Raw genomic sequence first — 25,459 nt, 5'->3', positions numbered from 1 at the left:
TTCAGAAGTACTCTGGCCAGGTCCCAGAGACCGTGTGAAACTGGAGTGGTGGCTATATAGGTAGCTGACGACTTTCCCTGGACAAAAATAAGTCATGTGCTTATCACAAGTGGCATCTCTTTTGGAGTTCAAAATTTGTGTCTTCCAAGGACTGTTTCTGATTTGTTTCCTCAAAACCAGCAACAAGATACGTTCTGATAAGCCCTCTCTTTCCAGGGTACAGCCATATTCTGGTATAACCTTCTGTGGAGTGGGAAAGACAACTACCTAACAAAAATGCTGCCTGTCCTGTGCTTGTGGGCTGCAAATGGGGTGAGTGATATAAGAAGTGGGGTTAGCCATTGTGACCTCACACTAGGTTTTGGTGGTCAAACTTAGGCTCTATGCTGGGAGTGAACTGCTTCCATGTTCTTATGAAGGCAAGACAATTTCCTTATATAGAATCTCCTACACTAACTACTTTGGAGCCCTCTTTCAGCATGTAGCTCTCTACCCACTTAGTTTGTTGAGAATATTAAAACAATTGATTTGAGTTTCCCTTGAACATTCTCAGAATACTATGGGAACCTTGTGGAGACTTCTTGAACATGGCTGTCAAGAGGAATGGACTCTGGCAAGGGTTCTGAGATTGCAGTCAGGGAGAACTGGAATCAGAGATGGGAAAAGGTGTCTCAGGCAAGCAAAGCCCACATGGAACAAGGCTCAGGCTAAAAGCAGCATTGTAGGTGTGGAGACAGGCTGCCTTTGTCTCTTGCACGGAAAGAGGCCTTAGCACAGGGGTCAAGAGATGAAGGTCAAGGCTGGAACCAAACCATGGAGGCTGAAACTTGAACTTTGTTCTGGAAGCAGCTTGTGGTGAGCCGTGGAGAGGCTTGAAGCAGGTTGTGACAGGAAGTGATCACAAAGAGAAGAATTTATAGCCCTCTTAGAGAATTATGGGGATACGTAATAATAGGTTCATGGAAACTTAAGCAAATTAAAAAGAAAATGAGATAATTGCTGTCTTCAGGAAAAAGAAAAAGTTGTACAAGAAATAGAAGTATAGTTGAGCCCTGAACAAAGTGGGGATTAGGAGTACTGACCCTCAGCACAGTTGGAAATCTGCATATAATTTATAGTTGGTCCTCTGTGTACATGGTTCCTTCATATCTGTGCTTTTACATTAGTGGATTCAATTGACTGTGGGGTTGTATAGTACTATAGTATTTAAACTGCTTAAAAAAAATTCACATATAAATGGACCTGTGTGGTTCAAGTATCACCTGTTTTATCTATTAGATGGCTTAGGTGTGAGCAATATTTACATAAATGACATAATAATGTAAACACTAAATATTAATTTAACTAAACTTGTAATTTAACTATATTGGGAGATAGGAGTGTGAAATAGGTATTTGAAGAGTAGTGTAAAAAATTCCAAATCTCCATCTTCCATGGTAGACTATCATCATATAAGATCAAAAATTGAAAGAAATAGCACTGTAGGTATATTATTTAGAAAAATAAAGATAAATATCAGAAGAAACAGCTAAAGGAGTTGAATGTCCTCTGGAAGTGGGAATTGGTGGTGCGAAGAGATAGGTAGGAGATTGCTGTGTATCATTGTAATTCTTGTGGAACAGTTTGACTTCCAAAAAAGTATATATGTTGCTTTTAAAATTAAGTATTATAAATTATATTTTAAAGTATTATGACTTCATTAATGCGTTAAAATCAATTTTTAGAATTCATTATGAATGTGTCTATATTGAGAAATGAAATCATGATTCATGGGCCTTTAAGGCACAGCTTTAAGTAATAGACTATGCTAGCACCAACTCTGCTTCCTAAGATTGATCCACTTGCCATAGCCCCTGAGGCTGACGTCCAGGACTTCCATAATCTTAACCTCCAGCTTCATCTCCTATCTCTCGGTTTCCACCCTCCATATCCCAGCAATATCAAGCTTGGGGTCCTTGACGCATACCAGCGTGGATCATTCCTTGCTCTCTTTCTCATCCTCTTCCCACTTGCCAGACCCCTTTGGTATAGGAACTACCTGCTCTGTCCATTTTCTTCCCTGGATAACTCCTGTTCAGCTTTCTGTCCCAGCCCTAGGGTTTCCTCTTCCCCAACATGGTTAGACTCTCTTTAGCTCTATTTCTGTGGCAGCCTACACACAGATATCTTGTGCTACTGACAGACTTTTGTACAGTTACCTCTTTTCCTCACCAGTTTATAAGCAACTTGATGCCCAAAACCAAGTCTTACTCATTTCTGACTCCCAGGCCCAGTGTAGGAGTCATCATGAAGGAATCATTCATTTTGGCTGCTGAACTAATCTACTTATTTCTGTCCATTCTCCAATAAGTGGTTCTATGAATGAGGCTGTGTGGATCAACAGAAGTTGACTCATCCTTTTTTGCCCTTCACCTTCCTGGCCCCACAACCCATGTTGTCTTCAGGTTCAATGTGGCAGACCCCCCTTCATGTTTCAGTCCCATCAGGCAGGTTTTCGGAGGCATGAATATTTGTGTGGAGTAGAGAGTGGACTGGGGAACATCCTGGGTGACCTTGGCCACAGCCTCTCTGGCCAGCCTGTGCTATCTCCAGCCGCTCAGGTAGGGTTGGAGCTGAGTCAGGTGATCTGGCACATAGCAAGGTGCTTTTGTACTTGAAATGCTTTAGATGTGAGATGTTTCAGTGAACCAAAGTTCTAATACCTTGTTTACATGCTTGTTTTTATGGAATTTCTAGTAATGTGGCTTTAACTAAAAAATAAAATGTCCCTCCCTGCCAGAAGCCTTGACGAGCGTTATTTAGACTATATATTTTTTAAGATGGGGAGCTTTTACCAAGTTTACCATTTCCTGTGCATCTTCTCTGTACAGGGAGAATCTGGATAATGAAATCTTAAGAGACAAACTCTGATGTTAGGTGCTAGACATGGTTTCCCACTTATCTTTCCTCTAAGCATCAATATCCTTTCTGGAAAGTGAGGGAGTCAGTCTCCTTGCATCTCAGAGAACATAGAGATCATGTATGTCCATGGTTGTGATGCTGTTATAATTTGAAATTTCTTACTTTAAAAATTTGAAATACACACCCAGAATTGTTTGTGATACGTAGATGTACAGTTTGAAGACTGTGAAAGTGAGCATGAGCACCCACGTCACCATCATCTGGGTTAGAGAAGAGATTATTTTCAAACTTATACCTCAGGAGCCCCTGTGAGCCTCTCTGATCACATCTCTGACCTACCCCCAGTACCTTGGTGGTAACCACTGCCTAGTGATCTGTGGTGGTCATGCCTTTGCTTTTCTTTGTAGTTTTATTATCAAGGTCTGTATCCATAAATAAATAGTAGTTATTTTGTTTTCCCTGATTTTGAACTTTTTGTAGTGAAATCAGGAGTATATTTTGGGACGTGTTTGTGTTGTTTTATCTGATAGTTGTCTGTAGGATTCATTCATGTTGTTGTGCAGCTGTAATTTATGTTAATTTGTCTAGTTCACTTTTGTTAGTATCTATCATAGGACAGTACTATAATATACTGATACACTGTTGATAGACATTTAAGCTGGTTTCAGTCTTTAATGAATAAGGCTGTCATTGCATTTTTATACATGATTTCTGGTACAAATAAACACATTTCTGTAGAATATATATCTAGAAGTGGAAATGCTGAATCTCAGTAGACAAGTCTTCAACTTTACTAGTATAATATATTCTAGAGTGGTTGAGCACATTGCTACTAGGAATAAGAGTTGTTATCCCAACTTTCTTCAATAGCTGGTCTTGTCATATTCTTGCATTTTAGCTAGTTTATTATGTATATAGTGTTATCTATCTTAACATGATTATAATGGCATTGAATAATTTCTTGTATGCTTTTTAGCCTTTAGATTTCATATTTGTCTATTCAGGTCTTTTTCTTACTAATTCATACAAGTTTTTAATATACTATGGACACAAGCTCTTTGTTGGTTACATGTTTTGAAATATCTTTTTCTAGTTTGTCTTTTTAATCCTAGTTCTGTCTCTGTTGAACAGAAGTTCTTAATTTCTGTGTCAAGTTTATCAGGCTTTTCCTTTTTGATTTACACTTTGTATGTCTTTTTAAGAAATTCTTCTGTATCCCAAGATCATAAGGGTGTTTCTTATACTCTTTTCTAAAAGCATTATAGTCATTTTTTCATCTATATCTTTAATTTACCTAGGTTTTATTTTTGTATCTCGTATGAAGTACAAAGATTCTTTTTACATATTTTATTAGGATAGACTAGGTTTATGCTAGAGTAGTAAAATAATCCCTAAATCTCAATGGCTTAATTATAAAGCCATCTCTCATGCAAAAAATCACTGGTTCTAGGGCAACTGTTACCTGTCTGGTGCCATACAGTCTCCCTCTAGTGCCTTCCACCATCAGAACCTAACAGGAAGCCAGCGAGTAAGGGAATCTGAGAAATAATAGAGTTGCAACTTCTCTGCCAAGAGTATTCCCTGGATCTGTCTCACTGGCAGTTCTACAGTTCTAATCCTTGTATACTCAGTATCTGACACTGCCCCCCAAATCCATTTTTTCCCCAGAGATTCTCTGATTAGCTTCTTAATCTTCCATTGTGCACAGTTTCAGAATCTAGAAAATGTCCTAATGGGTAAACAGGGTGAGTGGTTGACTAAGTTCCACACCCCTCCCTCCTATTCAATATTCTAAAAAACTGCAGCCTAATTTTTGTCTTTTAGTGACCTTTGAGAGCACTAAGATCTCTGCTGGTTTCTCTGTCTCTTAGCAGTTTCCTATTGCTTGAGTCCTCTATCTGCATGCCTAGAATCAGTAAATGGTCAAGGGATAAAAGAGATCAGTCTTTTGGCTCACCCACCTGAGATTCGTCCTTCTCCAAGATCTGATGTTTAAGCCCTTTTTGCTTCAGCAGTCTGTTGATATCTTCAGTCTTTTAAGAGATTTATCCAGTTTTCATGGTTATTTTTTACATGAAAGTTATTCTACCATAAGCTATTCCATCATAGCTAGGAGTAGAAGTCTCTTGTTCATTTTACTTTTTGAAATTTATTTTCATGTAAAACAAAATACAGATACAGAAAACCTTTGACATCTTCCTTTGTTATCTAGTATAACAAGATGTTCCACATTTTTCTTAAACATTTCCTGCATTAAGCATGGAATCAGCTATTAAGGACTCTGTTGTGTGTTGGTGGCATCTTATCAATCTGTGTGGTCCCAGAAACAAACAGAAGATAACCTCAGAGATATGGCACTATTTTTAGTAATCTTTATTAACCTGCTTAGCCTCGTGTTAACATGTTCACTGTGGCATGAAAGAGTTGAGCTTTTCAGTGTGGATTTGGTGGTGTGCTAGGAACCCACTCCAGTGTTCTTGCCTGGAGAATCCCAGGGACAGGGGAACCTGGTGAGCTGCTATCTGTGGGATCACACAGAGTCGGACATGACTGAAGTGACTTAGCAGCAGCAGCAGCAGGAATATTACAGTCTGTTATTTCAAACTCACAACTCTTTAGAACAGATATAGAACCTGAAGGTCAAAAAGTTAGATAATATATCTGAGGTCACAGAGGTTTCATTGCAGGTTAGTGAAAGGCTTGGGAATCAGACCCTGATCTGGAGCTTCTCAAAGCCTTTGCCCTAAAAAAAGTAATTTATATTATTATTCTTCCAACAGTTAATAAAGATTTGATGTAGTAGCAAAGATAAATACTGCATTTACCTTTAAATAATTTGGGGTAATGGAAGTAATTAGTAAATAGATGTGTAAAGTTTGAGAAGTTTGATAACAGAGAACCTAGTGCTTGAATTGATAACAGAGAATATCGTAATTGAGTAGCACAGTAGAGTGAGGTCTCATTTAATCAGGGAATTGGTACCACATTAGATCTGGATCTGACAAAAGACAGATAGATTCTCTTTCTGACTTACTTCATTCTGTATGACAGACTGTAGGTCCATTCACTTCACTGCAAATGATCCAATTTCAATTATTTATGGCTGAGTAATATCCCATTGTATATATGTACCACATCTTTATTCATTCATCTGTCAGTGGATGGTTAGGTTGCTTGCATGTCCTGGCTGTTGTAAAAAGTGCTGCAGTGAACATTGGGTTACATGTGCCTTTTTGAATTATGGTTTTTTCAGGGTATATGCCCAGCAATGGGATTGCTGGGTCATGTGGTAGTTCTGTGTTTAGTCCATACTCTTCTCCATAATGAACTGTGAACTTCCAGACATTCAGGCTGAATTTAGAAAAGGCAGAGGAACCAGAGATCAAATTGCCAACATCTGTTGGAATCATCGAAAAAGCAAGAGAGTTCCAGAAAAACATCTAGTTCTGTTTTATTGACTACGTTAGAGCCTTTGACTGTGTGGATCACAAGAAACTGTGAATAATTCCTCAAAAGATGGGAATACCAGACCACCTTCCCTGCCTCCTGAGAAAACTGTAAGCAACAGTAAGAACTGGACATGGAACAACAGACTGGTTCCAAATCAGGAAAGGAGTATGCCAAGGCTGTATATTGTCACCCTGTTTATTTAACTTATATGCAGAGTACATCATGTGAAATGCCAGGCTGAATGAAGCACAAGCTGGAATCAAGGTTGTTGGGAGAAATATCAATAACCTCAGATATGCAGATGACACCACTCTTATGGCAGAAAGCGAAGAAGAACTAAAGAGCTTCTTGATGAAGGTGAAAGAGGAGAGAGAAAAAGTTGACTTAAAACTGAACATTCAGAAAACTAAGATCATGGCATCCAGTCCCATCACTTCATGGCAAATAGATGGGGAAACAATGGAAACAGTGAAGAACTTTATTTTGGGGGGCTCCAAAATCACTGCAGATGATGACTGCAGCAATGAAATTAAAAGACGCTTGCTCCTTTGAAGAAAAGCTATGACCTACTTAGCATATTGAAAAGCAGAGACATTACTTTGCCAACAAAGGTCTGTCTAGTCAAAGCCATGGTTTTTCCAATAGTCATGTATGGATGTGAGAGTTGGACTATAAAGAAAGCTGAGCACTGAAGAATTGATGCTTTTGAACTGTGGTGTTGGAGAAGACTCTTGAGAGTCCCTTGGACTGCAAGGAGATCCAACCAGTCCATCCTAAAGGAAATCAGTCATGAATGTTCATTGGAAGGACTGATGCTAAAGCTGAAATTCCAATACTTGGCCACCTGATGTGAAGAAACTGACTCATTGGAAAAGGCCCTGATGCTGGGAAAGATGGAAAGCAGGAAGAGAAGGGGAGGACAGAGGATGAGATGGTTGGATGGCATCACCAACTCTACGGACATGAGTTTGAGTAAGCTCCAGGAGTTGGTGATGGACAGGGAAGCCTGGCATGCTGCAGTCCATGTGGTCGCAAAGAGTCAGACATGACTGAGCAACTGAACTGAACAGTGAATCTGTAGATTGCTTTGGGTTATATAATCATTTTCACAGTATTGATTCTTCCAGTCTAAGAACATGATATATCTCTCCATCTGTTTGATTTCATTCATCAATGAAAGAAATGATTAGAGTTTGGAAGTGAAAATGCAGAAAGGATGTCATTCATCTTCTGTTGGTCCACAGGGCCTCAAGAACTCCTGTCCTTGCTCATGGAACAACCTAATGAAAACTCCAAATCTAAATTAAACTAAACTCCAGATCTAAACTAAACTTAGAAACTAAGAGTTTCTAAATCTAAACTCTAAATCATTTCGTCAATGATTTCTTTCATCATTCTTATAGTTTTCTGCATATAGGTCTTTTTTCTCCTTGGGTAGGTTTATCCTATGTATTTTATTCTTTTTGTTGTGATGGTGAATGGGGTTATTTCCTTAATTTCTCTTTCTGATACTTTGTTATTAGTATATAGGAATGCAAGAGATTTTGATGTGTTAATTTTATATCCTTTGACTTTACTAGATTCATTGATTACCTCTGGTAGTTTTCTTGTGGCATCTTTAGGATTTTCTATGTGTAGTATTGTGTCATCTGCAAACACTGACAGTTTTCTTTTCCAACTTTGATTCTCTTATTTTTCTTTCTTCTCTGATTGCCATGGCTAGGACTTCAGAACTATGTTGAATAATAGTGGCAAGAGTGGACGCCCTTGTCTTGTTCCTCATGTTAGAGGAAATGCTTTCAGTTTTTCACCATTGAGAATGTTTGTATGGGTTTGCCATGTATGGCCTTTATTATGTTGAGGTAGCATCCCTCTATGCCTGCTTTCTGAAGAGTTTTCATCATAAATGGGTTTTTCTGAATCTGTTGAGATTATCATATGGTACTAAGGAAACAGCCTTAAAATGACACATTAGACCAGATAGGCTTAGCTGATATTCGTAGGACATTCCATCTCAAAGCAGAATACACTTTCTTCTCAAGTTCACATGAAACATTCTTCAGGATAGATCACATCTTGGGGCACATATAAAGCCTCAGAAATTTAAGAAAATTGAAATCATATCAAGCATCTTTTCCAACCACAATGCTATGAGATTAGGTATCATTTACAGGGGAAAAAAGACTTAAAAAACAAACACATGAAGGCCAAACAATATGCTACTATATAACCAAGAGATCACTGAAGAAATCAAAGAGGCAATAAAAAGCACCTAGAAACAAATTAAAACAAAAACATGATAGCCCAAAACCTAGGGATGCAGTTCTAAAAGGGAAGTTGATAACAATACATGTTCCTGCCTCATGAAACGTGTCTTATTTGTGTATGCTTCCTGCACCTACCACAGAACTTGGGTTAAAACGGTTATTGATTTTGGCTCCTGAGTGAACAACCAGGACTATAACACTCTTCCTGTTCACAGTTTTCAATAGATGGTTCCGTGAGCGAGGACAGGAGTTCTTGAGGCCCTGTGGACCAACAGAAGTTGAATGATATCCTTTTCTGAGTTTTCACTTCCAAACTCTAAGCCCACATCTTTAAATACAGTGTGATGGACACCTTTCTTTGTTCCAACCCTAGTCAGGTGAGAACTTGGAGAAGTGAATTTGTGGAGCAGAGGGAAGGCAGGCTGGAGCAGGTCCTGAGTAAATTGGATTCATGCTGGTCAGGTAGCTTCTCTGGTTAGTCTATGCTGTCTGTGTACCAGTGACAGGGTGCCTGCAGTAGTGAAACTTTCTAGTGGCCAGTGATGTCTTTGTCATATATTTTCATGAATCCAAGTTCTGATATCTTGTTTACACATTTGAATATATCACATTTCTGTATTTTTTGGTGGCACCTTTAACCAAAAAAATAAAGGATCTATAAAAAGCCTTGTTTTCAGTGTGTTTTTAAGAGTGGAAACATTTTACGAAGTTCAGCGTTTCCTAAGCCTCATCTTTGTAGAAGCCAAACTCAGAAGTCTGAGCAGTGAATGCCTTAGTGGTTAAGAGCCCTAGGCTTGGGTTCTTGACCTGGGTTCAGGGTTCTCTGTGTTTTCCAAGCGTGAGTTTCCCTGCTGCAAAGTAGAAGAGATAGTGTCTTCTTGCTTCACAGAGAATTGTGAGAATTGTGATGCTGTTACAGTTTATAATGTTTATTTAAAAATTGTGAAATACATATACAGACACATGCATAAATCATATAGCTTAAAGAGTAATAAGGTGAGCACTCATGTGACCACCACCCAAGTTAAGAAAAAGGACAGTATAAGTCAGCGCCTTAAAAGTCTCTTGTGAGAGACTTCTGTTTCTAGAAAAATAAAGTAGAAATACTTTTCTCTGTTACTGAGTACCGCTAAAAACCCTGGATTTTATATTTAAAACAAACATAACAATGCTCTGAGTGGTGGAGAGAAGAAGGCAGACTAGCTGGGAAGGAATGAAACTGCAGTGAGTTCCCTGGGCTTTCTTTTTACCTCATTCATCTTAGAAGCTGGCAACCTGGAAATGTGAATATATGCAAACAAAAAAGGCCCAAAGAAAAGCCTGCTTTTCTGGAAAGAAAAGCCTTAGGACTGGAAAAGAGGCAGTCCAGCAAAACAGGAAACTTTTCTACCCTAAGTACCAAACTAATTGATACATTAGTCTCTAGCTTTAGCTGTAGGCTTTAAGCAGCATCATTCAAGTTTTAGTATGTTGCATTATAATTACTCAGTCCAAGATATTTTTATTTTCATGTGTTCTGTTCTTTAACCAATAGATTATTGAGAATATTTCTTAGTTTCCAAATTTGTGGGATTCTAAAATCTTGTTATTAATTTTTTTGTTAAAAATACTTTTTATTGTAGTATAATTGATTTATAATGTTGTGTTAGTTTCGTTGTAAAAACATATATGTTATACATATGCTTTATTTTATACACACACACACATATATATATATATCTCCACTTTTTTTTAGATTCTTTTCCCATATAGGTCATTGTTATTGTTCAGTCGCTAAGTCATGTCCGACTTTTGGCGACCCCATGGACTGCAGCACACCAGGCTTCCCTGTCCCTTCACTATCTCCCGGAGTTTACTCAAATTCATGTCCATTGTATCGATGATGCCATCCAGCCATCTCATCCTCTGTCACCCCCTTCTCCTCCTGCCTTCAATCTTTCCCAGCATCAGGGTCTTTTCCAGTGAGTCAGCTCTTCGCATCAAGTATCCAAAGTATTAGAGCTTCAGCTTTTAGCATCAGTCCTTCCACTGAGTATTCAGGGTTGATTTCCTTAAGGATTGACTGGTTTGATCTCCTTGCAGTCTAGGGGATTCTCAAGAGTCTTCTCCAGCACTACAATTCAAACGAATCAATTCTTCGGCACTCTGCCTTCTTTATGGTCCAACTCTCATATCTGCATGTGACTACTGGAAAAACCATAGCTTTGACTATGTAGACCTTTGTTGGCAAAGTGATGCCTCTACCCTTTAATAATACATTGTCTATGTTTGTCATAGCTTTTCTTCCAAGGAGCAAGCATCTTTTACTTTCATGGCTGCACTCACCATCCACAGTGATTTTGGAGTCCAAAAAAATAAAATCTGTCACTGTTTTCACTTTTCCCCCATCTATTTGCCATGAAATGATGAGACTGGATGCCATGATCTTTGTGTGTGTGTGTGTGTGTGTGTGTGTGTGTGTGTGTGTTTATCTTTGTTTTTTGAATGTTGAGCTTTAAGCCAGCATTTTCACTCCCTTTTTTCAGACGCATCAAGAGGCTCTTTAGTTCCTCTTTGATTTCTGCCATTAGAGTGGTATCGTCTGCATATCTGAGGTTATTGATATTTCTTCTGGCAATTTTGATTCCAGCTTGTGAATCATCCAGGCTGGCATTTCACTTGATATACTCTGCATAGAAGTTAAATAAGTCAGGTGACAGTATACAGCCTTGAGGTTCTCCTTCCTCAATTTGGAACCAGTCTATTGTTCCACATACAGTTCTAACTGTTGCTTCTTGACTTACATACAGGTTTCTCAGGAGACCTGAGACCTTACCAGTGGCCTGGTAGTCCCATCTCTTTAAGAATTTTCTGTAGTTTGTTGTTATCCACAGTCAAAATATTTAGCATAGTCAATGAACCAGAAGTAGATGTTTTTCTGGAATTCCCTTGCTTTCTGTATGATTGAACAGATGTTGGTGATTTGCTCTCTGGTTTCTCTGCCTTTTCTAAATCCATCTTATACATATGGAAGTTCTTGGTTCACATACTGCTGAAGTCTAGCTTGAAGAGTTTTTAGCATTACCTTGTTAGCATGTGAAATGAGAGCAATTGTACAGTAGTTTAAACATTCTTTGACTTTGTTCTTCTCATTACAGAGTATTAAGTAGAGGGGCTTCCCTGGTGGCTCAGAGGTTAAAGCATCTGCCCGCAATGCGGGAGACCTGGGTTCTATCCCTGAGTCGGGAAGATCCCCTGGAGAAGGAACTGGCAACCCACTCCAGTATTCTTGCCTGGAGAATCCCATGGATGGAGGAGCCTGGTGGGCTACAGCCCACGGGGTCGCAAAGAGTCAGACACAACTGAGTGACTTCACTTTCTCTGAGCTATACTGTAGGTTCTTATTAGTTATCTATTTTATACATAGTAGAATGTATTTTAGTCCCAATCTCCCAATTTATCCCTCCCCTCCTCCCTTTGGTAACTGTAAGTTTGCTTTGATAGTTTACAGTGAATGATGTCAGATTTGTGATCTCTAAAGAAGAAGATTTAGCTTCAGGACCAGAGGCCAGGCTTGACCACTCAGGGCTCTTGTATGGCAGAAGTTATATTACAGTGAAAAGGGACAGAGGAAGCTTCTGAAATAGACATCAGAGGGGGCGTAGAGTGCCCCACTTGCTAGTCTTAGCAAGGGAGCTATATACTTTTTAATTGGTTGAAGGCGGGAGGAGAAGGGGACGACAGAGGATGAGGTGGTTGGATGGCATCACTGACTCAATGGACATGAGTTTGAGTAAGCTCCGGGAGTTGGTGATGGACAGCAAAGCCTGGTGTGCTGCAGTCCATGGGGCTGCAAAGACATGACTGTGCAACTGAACTAAACTGACTCCCCCCACAATTTACATTTTAAGATAACAGGATTCAGTTCAGTTCATTTCAGTCACTCAATCGTGTCCGACTCTTTGCGACCTCATGAATCGCAGCACGCCAGGCCTCCCTGTCCATCACCAACTCCTGGAATTTACTCAAACTCATGCCCATTGAGTTGGTGATACCATCCAGCCATCTCATCCTCTGTCATCCCCTTCTCCTCCTGCCCCAAATCCCTCCCAGCATCAGGGTCTTTTCAAATGAGTCAACTCTTCGCATGAGGTGGCCAAAGTATTGGAGTTTCGGCTTCAGCATCAGCCCTTCCAATGAACACCCAGGACTGATCTCCTTTAGGATGGACTGGTTGGATCTCCTTGCAGTCCAAGGGACTCTCAAGAGTCTTCTCCAACACCACAGTTCAAAAGCATCAATTTTTTGGTGCTCAGCTTTCTTCACAGTCCAACTCTCACATCCACACATGACCGCTGGAAAAACCATAGCCTTGACTAGATGGAATTTTGTTGGCAAAGTAATATCTCTGCTTTTGAATATGCTATCTAGATTGGTCATAACTTTCCTTGCAAGGAGTAAGCGTCTTTTAATTTCATGGCTGCGGTCACCATCTGCAGTGATTTTAGAGCCCCCCAAAATAAAGTCTGACACTGTTTCCACTGTTTCCCCATAGAACTTAACAATAGAAAGATCTTACCAGACTCACTCCCATAATATACATTCTAAGATAACAGGATTAGTCAGAAGGTTTTCAGGAAGGAGAAACTGTCCTCAAGCAGGATACATTTTGTTACATAATCCTTAGTACAGAGTTTAAACTGAATTGTTTTGTGTGGTGTAATCATCAGTTCTGGGCTTAAAAGAAAAAAAAAAGCAAACAAACGTTTTATGTGACTAAGACTAAGGAATGCAGAGGAAAAGAAAAAAGACGTTTGTCCTTTCCTCCTCCTTGAAGATTCCAGACCCCTATCTCCTCCTTGAGACCTCAGACCTCTCTCTCCTTGGGAAACCCAGACTTCTTATTCAGCCTGCCTAGGAATTGACTCAGTTTTCTATATCTGTGACTCTATTTCTGTTTTATAAGTAGGTTCATTTGTACCATTTCTTTAGATTCCACATATAAGGGACATCATGGCAGTCTCTAGGTTCATCCATATTGCTGCAAATGGCATTATTTCCACTCATTTTTATGGCGGTGTAGTATTCCATTACACACACACACACACACCACATCTTCTTTATCCATTCCTCTTTCAGCAGACATTTAGATTGCTTCATGCGCTGGCTGCCGTAAATAATGCTGCAGTGAAATTTGAGGTCCATGTATCTTTTCAAATTATGATTTTCTCCAGATATATGCCCAGGAGTGGGATTGCTGGATCATATGGTAGCTCTATTTTCAGTTGTTTAAGGAACCTCCATACTGTTCTCCATAGCAGTTATACCAACTCATGTTTCCTCCAACAGTATGGGAGGGTTTCCTTTTTCCACACTGTCCTCAGCATGTATTGTTTGTAGACTTTTAGATGATGGCCATTATGACCAATGTGAAGTGACACCTCTTTGTAGTTTTCATTTGTGTTTCTCTAATAATTAGTGATATTGAGCACCTTTTCAAGTGGTTCTTCACAATCTGTATATCTTCTTTGGAGAAATGTCTCTTTAAGTCTTCTGCTCATTTTTTGATGGCTTATTTGTTTTTGTGGGTTTTTTTTTTTTTTTTGCTATTCAGCTACATGAGCTGTTTGTATATTTTGGAGATTAATTTATTGTCAATAGCTTTGCAAATATTTTCTCCCATTCTGTGGGTTGTCTTTTCATTTTGTTATGGTTTCCTTTGCTGTGAAAAGGCTTTTGATTTCAATTAAATCCTATTTGTTTATTTTTGTTTTTCTTTTCATTACTCTAGTGGATCAAAAAGATCTTGCTGTTATTTATGTCAAAGAGTGTCCTGTCTATATTTACCTCTTGAGTTTCTGGTCTTAAATTTAGGTATTTGACCCATTTTGATTTTATGTTTGTATATGGTGTTAGAGAATGTTCTAACTTCATTATTTTACATGTAGCTGTCCAGTTTTCCAAGCATCACTTGTTGAAGAGATTGTCTTTTCTCCATTGTATAGCCTTGCCTCCTTTGTCATACATTAATTGACCAGAAGTGTGTGGGTTTATCTCTGGATTTTCTATGTTGTTCCATTGATCAATATTTCTGTTTTCATGCCAGTACCATACTGTTTTGATTACTGTAGTTTTGTTGTATAGTCTAAAGTCGGGGAACCTGATTTCTCTGGTTCCATTTTTCTTTCTCAGAATTGCTATGGCTATTCAAGGTTATCCATTCATTAGTTAATGGACACTTGGGTTGTTCCTCACTTTTTTTATTATTATTGTTAATAGTGATGTTATGAATATTTGTGTGCAGAGTTTTGTTTAATCATGTGTTTTCAATTCTTTGATTATATACCCAGGAGTGGAATTGTTGAGTCATATGGTAACTCTGTGTTTAACTCTTTTGGGAACACCAAACTATATTTTATAATAGCTGCACCATTTTACATTCCAATTTCTCCACATTCTTGCAGACACTTGTTATTTTCCTATTTACAAAGTATACAGCCTTCCTAGTGGTTGTGAAGTGGTATCTCATTGTGGTTTTGATTTGTATTTCAATAAGGGATAATGGTGTTAAACATCTTCTCATGTGTTCATTAGCAATTTGTATATTGCTTGGAAATATGTCTATTCACATCCTTTCCCCATTTTTTAGTTGGGTTGTTTGCCTTTTTATTGTTTAGTTGTAAGACTTATATTCTGTATACTAGACCCAATCAGATAATATGACTTGCTTTCTCCCATTCTGTGGGTTATCTTTTCTTTCTTGATGGTGTCCTTTGAAGCCAAATGCTTTTAAAGTTTGATGAAGTCCACTTTATCTGATTTTTTCTTTGGTTGCTTGTGCTTTAGGTGTCATACCTACCCAGAGTTGTGAAGACTTACTTCAGTGTTTTATGGTTTTCTTCTTAGAGTTTTATGGTTTTAGCTCTTATATTTAGGCTTTTGATTCATCTTAATTTTGTATGTAAGGTAAGGGTTCATTCTTTTGCATGTGGACATCTAATTATCCCAGTGCTATTTGTTCTTTCTGCATTTAATTGCCTTCACACTGTTGTCAAAAATCAATTGACCACAGATGTATAGATTCATTTCTGGACCCTCAGTTCTATTCCATTAATATGGAATAATTATCCCTATTCTTAGGCCAGTATTACACTGCTTTAATGGTAAGTAACTATGTAATAAGTTTTGAAATCAATAAATGTGAGTTCTTCAACTCATTTTGAATATTGTTTTGGCTGTTACATTAAAATTCTATGTGAATTTTAGGATCAGATGTTCAGTTTATGCAAAAAAGGCCATTGGGATTTTTATTGTGGTTGAACTGAATCTGTGGATTACTTTGGAAAGTACTGCCTTCCTAATAATATTGTATTCCAACCCATGAACAGAGGATGTCTTTCAGCTTATTTAAGTCTTCTTTAGTTTCTTTCAGCAATGTTTTGTAGTTTTCAGTGTATAATTCTTGTACTACTGTGATAAAATTTATTCCTCAGTATTTTATTCTTTTTTATTCTATTTTTAAATGGCATTGTTTCCTTAATTTTGTTTCAGATTTTCATTGCTAGTGTATAAAAATACAAGTAATTTTTGTGTGTGCTTGGATTTTGATTGGGGTTGCATTGAATCTTTAGGTCAATTGAGGGAGAATGAACATCCATTCAGTTCAGTCACTCAGTCATGTCCAACTATTTGTGACTGCAGCATGCCAGACTTCCCTGTCCATCACCAACTTCCGGAGCTTGCTCAGATTCATATCTGTTGAGTCATTGATGCCATCCAACCATCTCATCCTCTGTCGTCCCCTTCTCTTTCTGCCTTCAATCTTTCCCAGCATCAGGGTCTTTTCCAATGAGTCAGTTCTTTGCATCAGGTGGCCAAAGTATTGGAGTTTCAGCCTCAGCATCAGTCCTTTCAGTGAACATTCATGACTGATTTTCTTTAGGATTGACTGGTTTGATCTCCTTGCAGTCCAAGGGACTCTCAAGAGTCTTCTCCAATACCACAGTTCAAAAGCATCAATTCTTTTGCACTCAGCTTTCTTTATAGTCCAACTCTCACATCCATACATGAATACTGCAAAAACCATAGCTTTGACTAGATGGACTTTTGTTGGCAAAGTAATGTCTCTGCTTTTTAATATGCTGTCTAGGTAGGTCATAGCTTTTCTTCAAAGGAGCGAGCGTATTTTAATTTCATGGCTACAGTCTCCATCTGTAATGATTTTGGAGCCCCCAGAAATAAAGTCTCTCACTGTTTCCGTTGTTTCCCCATCTATTTGCCATGAAGTGATGGGACCGGATGCCATGATCTTCGTTTTTTGAATATTGTGTTTTAAGCCAGCTTTTTTCACTCTCCTCTTTCACTTTCATCAAGAGGCTCAGTAGGCTCTTTAGTTCTTCACTTTCTGCCATAAGGGTGGTGTCATCTGTGTATCTGAGGTTATTGATATTTCTCCTGGCAATCTTGATTCTAGCTTGTGCTTCATCTGGCTTGGCATTTCGCATGATGTACTCTGCATATAAGTTAAATAAGCAGGGTGACACTAAACAGCCTTGACGTACTTGTTTCCCAATTTGGAACCAGTCTATTGTTTTATGTCCGGTAGGTTCTAACTGTTGCTTCTTGACCTGCATACAGATTTCTCCGGAGGCAGGTAAGGTGATCTGGTATTCCTGTCTCTTTAAGAATTTTGTACAGTTTGTTGTGATCCACACAGTCAAAGGCTTTGGTGTAATAAAACAATATTGAGCCTTATAATCCATGAACATGGTCCATGAACACAGGTCTATAACACATTATATAGATGATCTTTGATTTTTTGTTATCAGGTTTTTCAACTGTTGTAGTTTTCAGGATATAGAACCTTTACATATTTTGTTACATTTATGTCTAAATAATCTTTTGTGCTGTTATAAATGGTACCCTTATTTGAATTTTAATTTCCAGTTGTTCCTTGATAATATATAGAAATACAGTTAATTTTTAATTTTGACTTTTTATCCTATGACCTTGGTTAGCTATTAGTTGATTCTAAGTAGCTATGTTAAAATTTCCTCAGAATTTTTTATGTAGACAAGCATGTCTACAAATAGAGACAGTTTTATTTTTTCATTTCCAACCTGTAAACCTTTTAATTCACTTTCTTATCTTATTGTACTAGCTATGACCTAGAATAGGATAGTGAATAGGAATGGTGAAGGAAAATCTCTGTCTTACTTTCAGTCTTAGGGAGAAGCATTCAGTTTTTAACCATTTAATATTTAAAGTTTTTTTCAAATAATTTTTGTCAGATTATGAGTAGTTCTTTCTCTTCCTAGTTTGCTGACAGTATTATGAATGGAGATTGAATTTGTTAAATGCTTTTTCTTTAACTACTGATGTAATCAGTCATATGATATTTTTCTTCTGTAGTCTGCTTCTGTAGTCTCATAAATTACATTAAATGAGTTTTACATGTTGAACTTACTTTGCATTCCTGGGATAAACCCTGCTTAGTCATGATGTTGTCCATTTGATATATTGATGGATTCTATTTGCTGATATTTTGTTATAAATTTTCGTGTCTTAAGTTCATGGGGAATGTTGGTCTGTAATTTTCTTTTCCTCTAATGGTTTCTTCTGGTTTTGTTATCAATGTAATTCTGACCTCATAAAATAAGTTGCAAAGTGTTCCCTCCTATTCTTTTTTCCAGAAGAGTTTGTGTAGAATTGCTAGTATTTCTTCCTTAAATGCTTGGTAGAAGCCACCAATGAACTCATTTGTGCCCAGGATTTTCTATGTTGGAATATAGTTTAATAAGTATAGGATTATTCAGGATGTTAATTTCTTCTTGCATGAGCTTTTGGTAGTTTGTGTCCTTCAAGAAAATTTTCCACTTCATCCAAGTTGAATTTATTGATACCAGAGTGGTCTATGTGGCTTTCCAGGTGGCACTCGTGTGGGGATGGGCCAAGTTCCCATCCCCACACAAGTCAGCCAGGGATCTCTGATTCCCACTTTGGACTGAGACACAGGTAACATCCAGAAAGAAGGAAACAACTGCTGGTCAGTCCTGATTTCTTTATTAGCAAACAGCAGTTTTCCAAAAAGACCATTTATAGCAGGCATCTCTAAGTCTGCTCTTTCAAATATCATTCCACACCAAAACTTCAATATTTGTAATGTTCTAGAAAGAGACTTCCAAATGCCTGAACTACTTTTTCATCCTTTTTAAAATTCACATGTCAGACACTGCAACACTGAAAGCTTTCAAATACCTACATGTAAATAATCCACCTGCCAATGCAGGAGAAATAAGAGATGCAGATTTAATCCCTGGGTAGGGAAAATCCTCTGGAGGAAGGCACGGCAACCCAGTCCAATATTCTTGCATGGAGAATCCCATGGACAGAGGAGCCTGGCGGATTACAATCCATAGGGTTGCAAAGAGTCAGACATGACTGAAACAACTTAGCATGCATGCATACACACAAAATGGTCTATAATGACCTCCCTTCTTTCCTCCTTAATATAGGTAATTTGTGTCTTCTTGTTTTCAGTATCAGTCTGAGCAAAAGTTTGTGTTTTATTGATCTTTTGAAGAATTAACTTTTGGTTTCATGGGTTTTCTCTATTGTTTCTATTTCTAGTTTCATTGATTTCTGCCCTTACCAAATATTTTCCTTCCCTCTGCTTGCTTTGCATTTAGTTTACCCTTTTTCCACACTCTCACAAAGGTTAGATTGGGAAACTTCTTCTATTGTAATGTAAACATTTAATGACAAACATTCCCTTGTAAGCACTGCTTTGGCTGTATCATGCAAAAAATTTAATAAGACTCTTTTTAAAAGATTTTTTAATGTGAACCATTTTAAAAAATAGTTACTGAAGTAAATGAAGCAGAGAGGAAAAGGAAAACAATAATTAAAAGAAATGAGGACAACCTCAGAGACAATGTTAAATGCCCCAACATCAAATCATAGGTGTCTCAGAAGAAGAAGACAGAAAGGGCATTAGAAAATACTTGAGGAGATAATAGTTGAAAACTTCCCTAAAATGGGGAAGGAAATAGACACCCAAGCCTAAGAAATCCAGAGAGTCCCAAACAGGATAAACCCAAGGCAAAATACCCCAAGACACATATTGATCAAAATAACAAAAATTAAGCACAAAGAGCAAATATTAAAAGCAGCAGGGGAAAAGCAACAAATAACACACAAGGGGATTCCCATAAGGATAACAGCTGATATTTCAATAGAAACTCTTCAGGCCAGAAGGGACTAGCAGGACATACTTAAAGTGATGAAAGAGAAAAACCTATAACCAAGATTACTGTACCCAGCAAGGATCACATTCAGATATGGAGGAGAAATTAAAAGCTTTTCAGACAAGCAAAAACTGAGAGAATTCAGCACCACCAAACCAGCTCTTCAACAGATGCTAAAGGAGCTTCTCTGACAGGAAACACAGAAAAGGTTTATAAAAATGAACCCAAAACAATGAAGTAAATGGTAACAGGGTCATACTTATCAATAATTACCTTAAATGTAAGTGGGTTAAATGAGCCAACCAAAAGACAAAGACTGGCCGAATGGATGAAAAAACCAAGACCACTATATATGCAGTCTACAAGAGATCCACCTCAAACCTAGGGACACATACAGACTGAAAGTGAGGGGCTGGAAAAAGATATTTCATGCAAATGGAGACCAAAAGAAAGCAGGAGTGGCAGTACTCATAGCAGATAAAATAGACTTTGAAATAAAAGCCATGATAAGAGACAAAGGATGGTATATAATAATCAAAGGATCAATCCAAGAAGAAGAGATAGCAGTTATAAATATATATGCACCCAACACAGGAGCACCTCAATGAGTAAGGCAAATGCTAATAAGTATGAAAGGGGAAATTAATATAACACAATGATAGTGGGGGATTTTAATACCCGACTCAACACCTATGGATAGATCAACCAAGCAGAAAATTAGCAAAGAAACAGAAGCTTTAAATGATACAATGGACCAGTTCAACCTAATTGATATCTACAGAGTGTTTCACCCCAAAACAATGGATTTCATCTTTTTCTCAAGTGCACACGGAATATTCTCCAGGATAGATCACATCTTGGGCCATAAATCTAGCCTTGGTGAATTTAGAAAAATTGAAATCATTTCAAGCATCTTTTCTGATCACAATGTGGTAAGACTAGATATCAAATGTGGGAAAACTATTAAAAACACAAACATATGGAGGCTAAACAACACACTTCTGAATAACCAACAAATCACAGGAGAAATCAAAAAGGAAGTCAAAATATGCATAGAAACAAGTGAAAAATGAAAACACGACAACCCAAAACCTGTGGGATTCTATAAAAGCAGTGCTAAGAGGGAGGTTCATAGCAATACAAGCCTACCTCAAGAAACAAGAGAAACATCAAATAAACAACCTGACTTTACACCTAAAACAACTAGAAAAAGAAAAGTAGAACAAGTCCAAAGTTAGTAAAAGGAAAGAAGTCATAAAAATAACAGAAATAAATGTAAAAGAAATGAAAGAGACTATAGCAAAGATAAACAAGCTGGTTCTTTGAGAAGATAAATAAAGTAGACAAACTGTTAACCAGACTCATCAAGAAAAAAGGGAGAAGAATCAAGTCAATAAAATTAGAAATTAAAATGGAGAAATCATAACAGACAACACAGAAATATAAAAAATTATAAGAGACCACTATGAGCAACTGTATGCCAATAAAATGGACAACTTGGAAGAAATGGAAAATTTCTTAGAAAAGTATAACCTTCCAAAACTGAACCAGGAAGAAATAGGAAAACTGAACAGACCAATCACAAGCACAGAAATCAAAATTGTAATAAAAATTCCAACAAGCAAGAGCCCAGGACCAGATGGCTTCACAGGTGAATTCTACCAAAAATTTAGAGATGAGCTAACACCTATTCTACTCAAACCCTTCCAGAAAATTGTAGAGGAAGGTAAACTCCCAAACTCATTCTATGAGGCCACCACCACCATAATAGCAAAACCAGGCAAAGATGCCACAAAAAAAGAAAACTACAGGCCAATATCACTGATGAGCATAGATGCAAATATGCTTAACAAAATTCTAGCAAACAGAATCCAACAACATATTAAAGAGATCATACATCATGACCAAGTGGGCTTTATTCCAGGGATGCAAAGATTCTTCAATATTCCCAAATCAACCAATGTGATACACCATATTAACAAATTGAAAGATAAAAACCGTATGATTTCTCAGTAGATGCAGAGAAAGCCTTTGACAAAATTCAACACCCATTTATGACGAAAATTCTCCAGAAAGCAGGCATAGAAGGAACATACCTCAACGTAATAGAAGCCATATACAGCAAACCCACAGCAAACGTTATCCTCAATGGCAAAAAATTGAAAACATTTCCTCTAAAATCAGGAACAAGACAAGGGTGCTCACTCTCACCACTGCTATTCAACATAGTTTTGGAAGTCCTAGTCGCAGCAATCAGAGAAGAAAAAGAAATAAAATGAACAGATTAGAAAAGAAGACGTAAAACTCTCACTGTTTGCAGATGACATGATCCTCTACATAGAAAACTCTAAAGATACTGCCAGAAAATTACTAGAGCTAATCAATGAATATAGCAAAGTTTCAGGATATAAAATTAATACACAGAAATCCCTTGCATTCCTATACACTAACAATGAAAAAAAAAAAAAACAAACAGAAATTAAGGAAACAATCCCATTCACCATTGTGATGAAAAGAATAAAATACTTAGGAACAAATTTACCTAAGAAACAAAAGACTTGTATATAGAAAACTATAGAACACTGATGAAAGAAATCAAAGATAATATAAATAGATGGAGAAATATACCATGTTCAAGGATTGGAAGAATCAGTATAGTGAAAATGAGTATACTACCCAAATCAGTCAATAGAGTCAACACAATCCCTATCAAACTACCAATGGTATTTTTCACAGAATTAGAACAAATAATTTCACAATGTGTATGGAAACACAAAAACCTCAAATAGCCAAAGCAATCTTGAGAAAGAAGAAGGAACTAGAGGAATCAAATCTTCCTGACTTCAGACTATACTACAAAGCTGCAGTCTTCAAGACAGCATGGTACTGGCACAAAGATAGAGACATAGATCAGTGGTACAAAATAGAAGGTTCAGAGATAAATCCACACACGTATGGACACCTTATCTTTGACAAAGGAGGCAAAAATATACAATGGAGAAAAGACAATCTCTTTAACAAGTGGTGCTGGGAAAACTGGTCAACCACCTGTAAAAGAATGAAATTAGAACACTTTCTAACACCATACACAAACTCAAAATGGATTAAAGATCTGAATGTAAGACCAGAAACTATAAAACTCTTCAAGGAAAACAGGCAGAACATACTTCGTACTATGTTGGTTTTAAATTTGTTGAGGATTGTTTCATGGCCGAGAATTATGGTGTACTTGGTGAATGTTTCATGTGCACTTGAAAAGAATGTATTTTTTTGTTGTTAGGCTGAGTGTACTATAAACATCAACTAGGTTAAGTTGGTTGATAGTGTTGTTTAGATTTTCTATATCCTTACCTATTTTATTCTGTTAATTACTGAAGTGTGTTGACATCTAACTACAACTGTGAATCCTGTCTGTTTCTATTCAATTCTGTCAGCTTTTGCTTCATGTGTTTTGAAACTTTTTGTTAGGTGTACATACAATTAAGATTGTCTTCTTAGTTTACCCATTTTTCCCATATATTGTCCCTCTTATACCATTTCTTCTTCTAAAGTCTATTTTGTCTAATATTAATATAGCCGTTCCAGCTGTCTTTTGATTTGTGTTTTAATAGTGTGTCATTTTTCATCATTCTACTTTAAAAAAATTAAGTTAATTTTTTTAATTGACTGTCATGATTACTTTTTTTTGAGGGTATTAAGTTTTTATTGATTACACATGATAATGGATGATACACAAGCTTCATTCCTATCTATAACTTTATCTGGTACCATAATTCAATTTAGATATATTGCACAGGATATGTCAACAATCATTAATAACCAAAAAAAAAAAAAAACCTCCATGACTCTGCATGGGTGACTCTTTTAATGGTGAACTCCAGGTCACAACACAGTAACTGTCAGTTCAACTACACCAAGGTTGTGAAGACAACAACTTCTCCACCAAAGCAGGTTGTAAATAAATTTCAAATGGAACCTGGCATCACCATGAAGGAATTCTAACTTCACACTGTTGGGGTAGTTTACCAAAATGGCTTCAGCATCATGATCAGACTATTTCATTTAGCAACCAACAGCATGGGTGCAAAAAAAGTGCTACATTAAAACCCTTTGTTGGAATGCTTTACACTTTGCACAGAACAGAAACTAAAATAACCTGTTATACAGTTAGTCACAAGTACAGTCCTCGAGTTTTTTGCCCATACACATGAGCGTTGTCTAAAACATGTCTTTTTTGTAGCAGCTAGGCTCTGCCACCACTGTGCTTGGCTGAGTTCACAAATCTGTTGTAACCTGTAGCTTCCCTGTCACTTCTCTGGCTCTCCTCTCCTGCTAAACTTTGTTTCCTGGCAGTAATTAAAACCTTCTGCCCCTGCCATAGCTACCACTGCTGCTGGAACCACCATAGCCACCTTGGTTTTGTGGTTTGGCCAAGTACTGGCCTCCACCACCATAGGAGCCAGAACTTCTGCCTCCAAAATTTCCTCTTTTCATGTGTTCAAAATTTGAAGATTGTTGTAATTGCTAAAAATCACTGTAGCTTCCGCCACCTCTAAAATTGCTTCCATCATTACCAAATCCAGTATAACCATCCCCACTGCCACCATGTCCACCACCACCATGGCTGCCACCAAAGCCACCTCGACCACTGACGTTTCCTCCACGACCAGACTTGTCATTCCCAGCGAAGCCACCTCCACGACTGCCACCAAAGTTTCCAGAACCACTTCGACCTCTCTGTCTGGATGAAGCACAAGCCATCTCTTGCTTAGACAGGGCTTTTTTCACTTAACAGTTGTGGCCATTCACAGTGTGGTATTTCTGAATGACAGTCTTGTCTACAGAGTCATGGTCATCAAAGGTTACAAAAGCAAAGCCTCTCTTTTTGCCACTGCCTCGGTCAGTCATGATTTCAGTCACTTCAGTTTTCCCATACTGTTCAAAATAATCTCTCAGGTTATGTTCTTCGGCGTCTTCTTTAGTGCACCAAGAAAAATCTTTTTCACAGTTAAGTGGGCACCTGGTCTTTGAGAATCTTCTCTTGACACAGCCCTCTTTGTTCCACAACTCTTCCATCCACCTTGTGTGGCCTTGCATTCATGGCCACATCCACCTCCTCCACCATGGCGTATGTGACAAACCTGAAGCCTCTGGAGCACTTGGTGATTGGATCCCTCATTACCACACACACAGTCTGTGAGCATTCCCCTCATTACCACACAGTCTGTGAGTGTTCCCCATTGCTCAGAATGGCTCCTCAGACTCCCAACAGTTGTTTCAAAGCTCAGTCCTCTGATGAAGAGCTTCCACAGCTGTTCAGGCTCTTTGGGAGACTCTGATTTTTACATGATGGCATGGCGGGGGGTGGGGGAAGACTTCAATGATGCTTTCTCAGTGGTGTCCACGGGCGGAAAGGCCATGATTACTTTTTAATGTTATTTATTTATTTGGCTGTGATGGCTCTTTGTTAATGCTCACAGGCTTTCTCTAGTTGTGGCAAGTGGGGGCTACTTTCTAGTTGCAATATGAGGGCTTCTCACTGTGGTGGCTTCTCTTGTTGCACAGCACAGGCTCCAGGGTACACAGGCTTCAGCAGTTGCAGCATATGGGCTCAGC

General features: G+C 38.0%; 1 protein-coding gene and 1 pseudogene across 1 annotated transcript in view; one reads left to right on the top strand and one right to left on the bottom strand.

Annotated features, from left to right (window-relative positions):
* The window catches only part of LOC122440146 (prolyl 4-hydroxylase subunit alpha-2-like), a 117,122-nt gene that overhangs the window by 77,668 nt on the left and 13,995 nt on the right, over positions 1-25,459 (top strand). Inside the window, exon 7 of the mRNA XM_043466008.1 lies at positions 217-312. Coding sequence (XP_043321943.1) covers positions 217-312 — 96 coding nt within the window. The remainder of the gene's footprint in view (positions 1-216; positions 313-25,459) is intronic.
* On the bottom strand, positions 24,200-25,191 carry LOC122440143 (annotated as a pseudogene).

The sequence above is a fragment of the Cervus canadensis genome, chromosome 4 (genome assembly GCF_019320065.1).
Source record: "Cervus canadensis isolate Bull #8, Minnesota chromosome 4, ASM1932006v1, whole genome shotgun sequence".
Taxonomy (NCBI): domain Eukaryota; kingdom Metazoa; phylum Chordata; class Mammalia; order Artiodactyla; family Cervidae; genus Cervus; species Cervus canadensis.
This window is presented reverse-complemented; position numbering and strand designations above follow the sequence as displayed.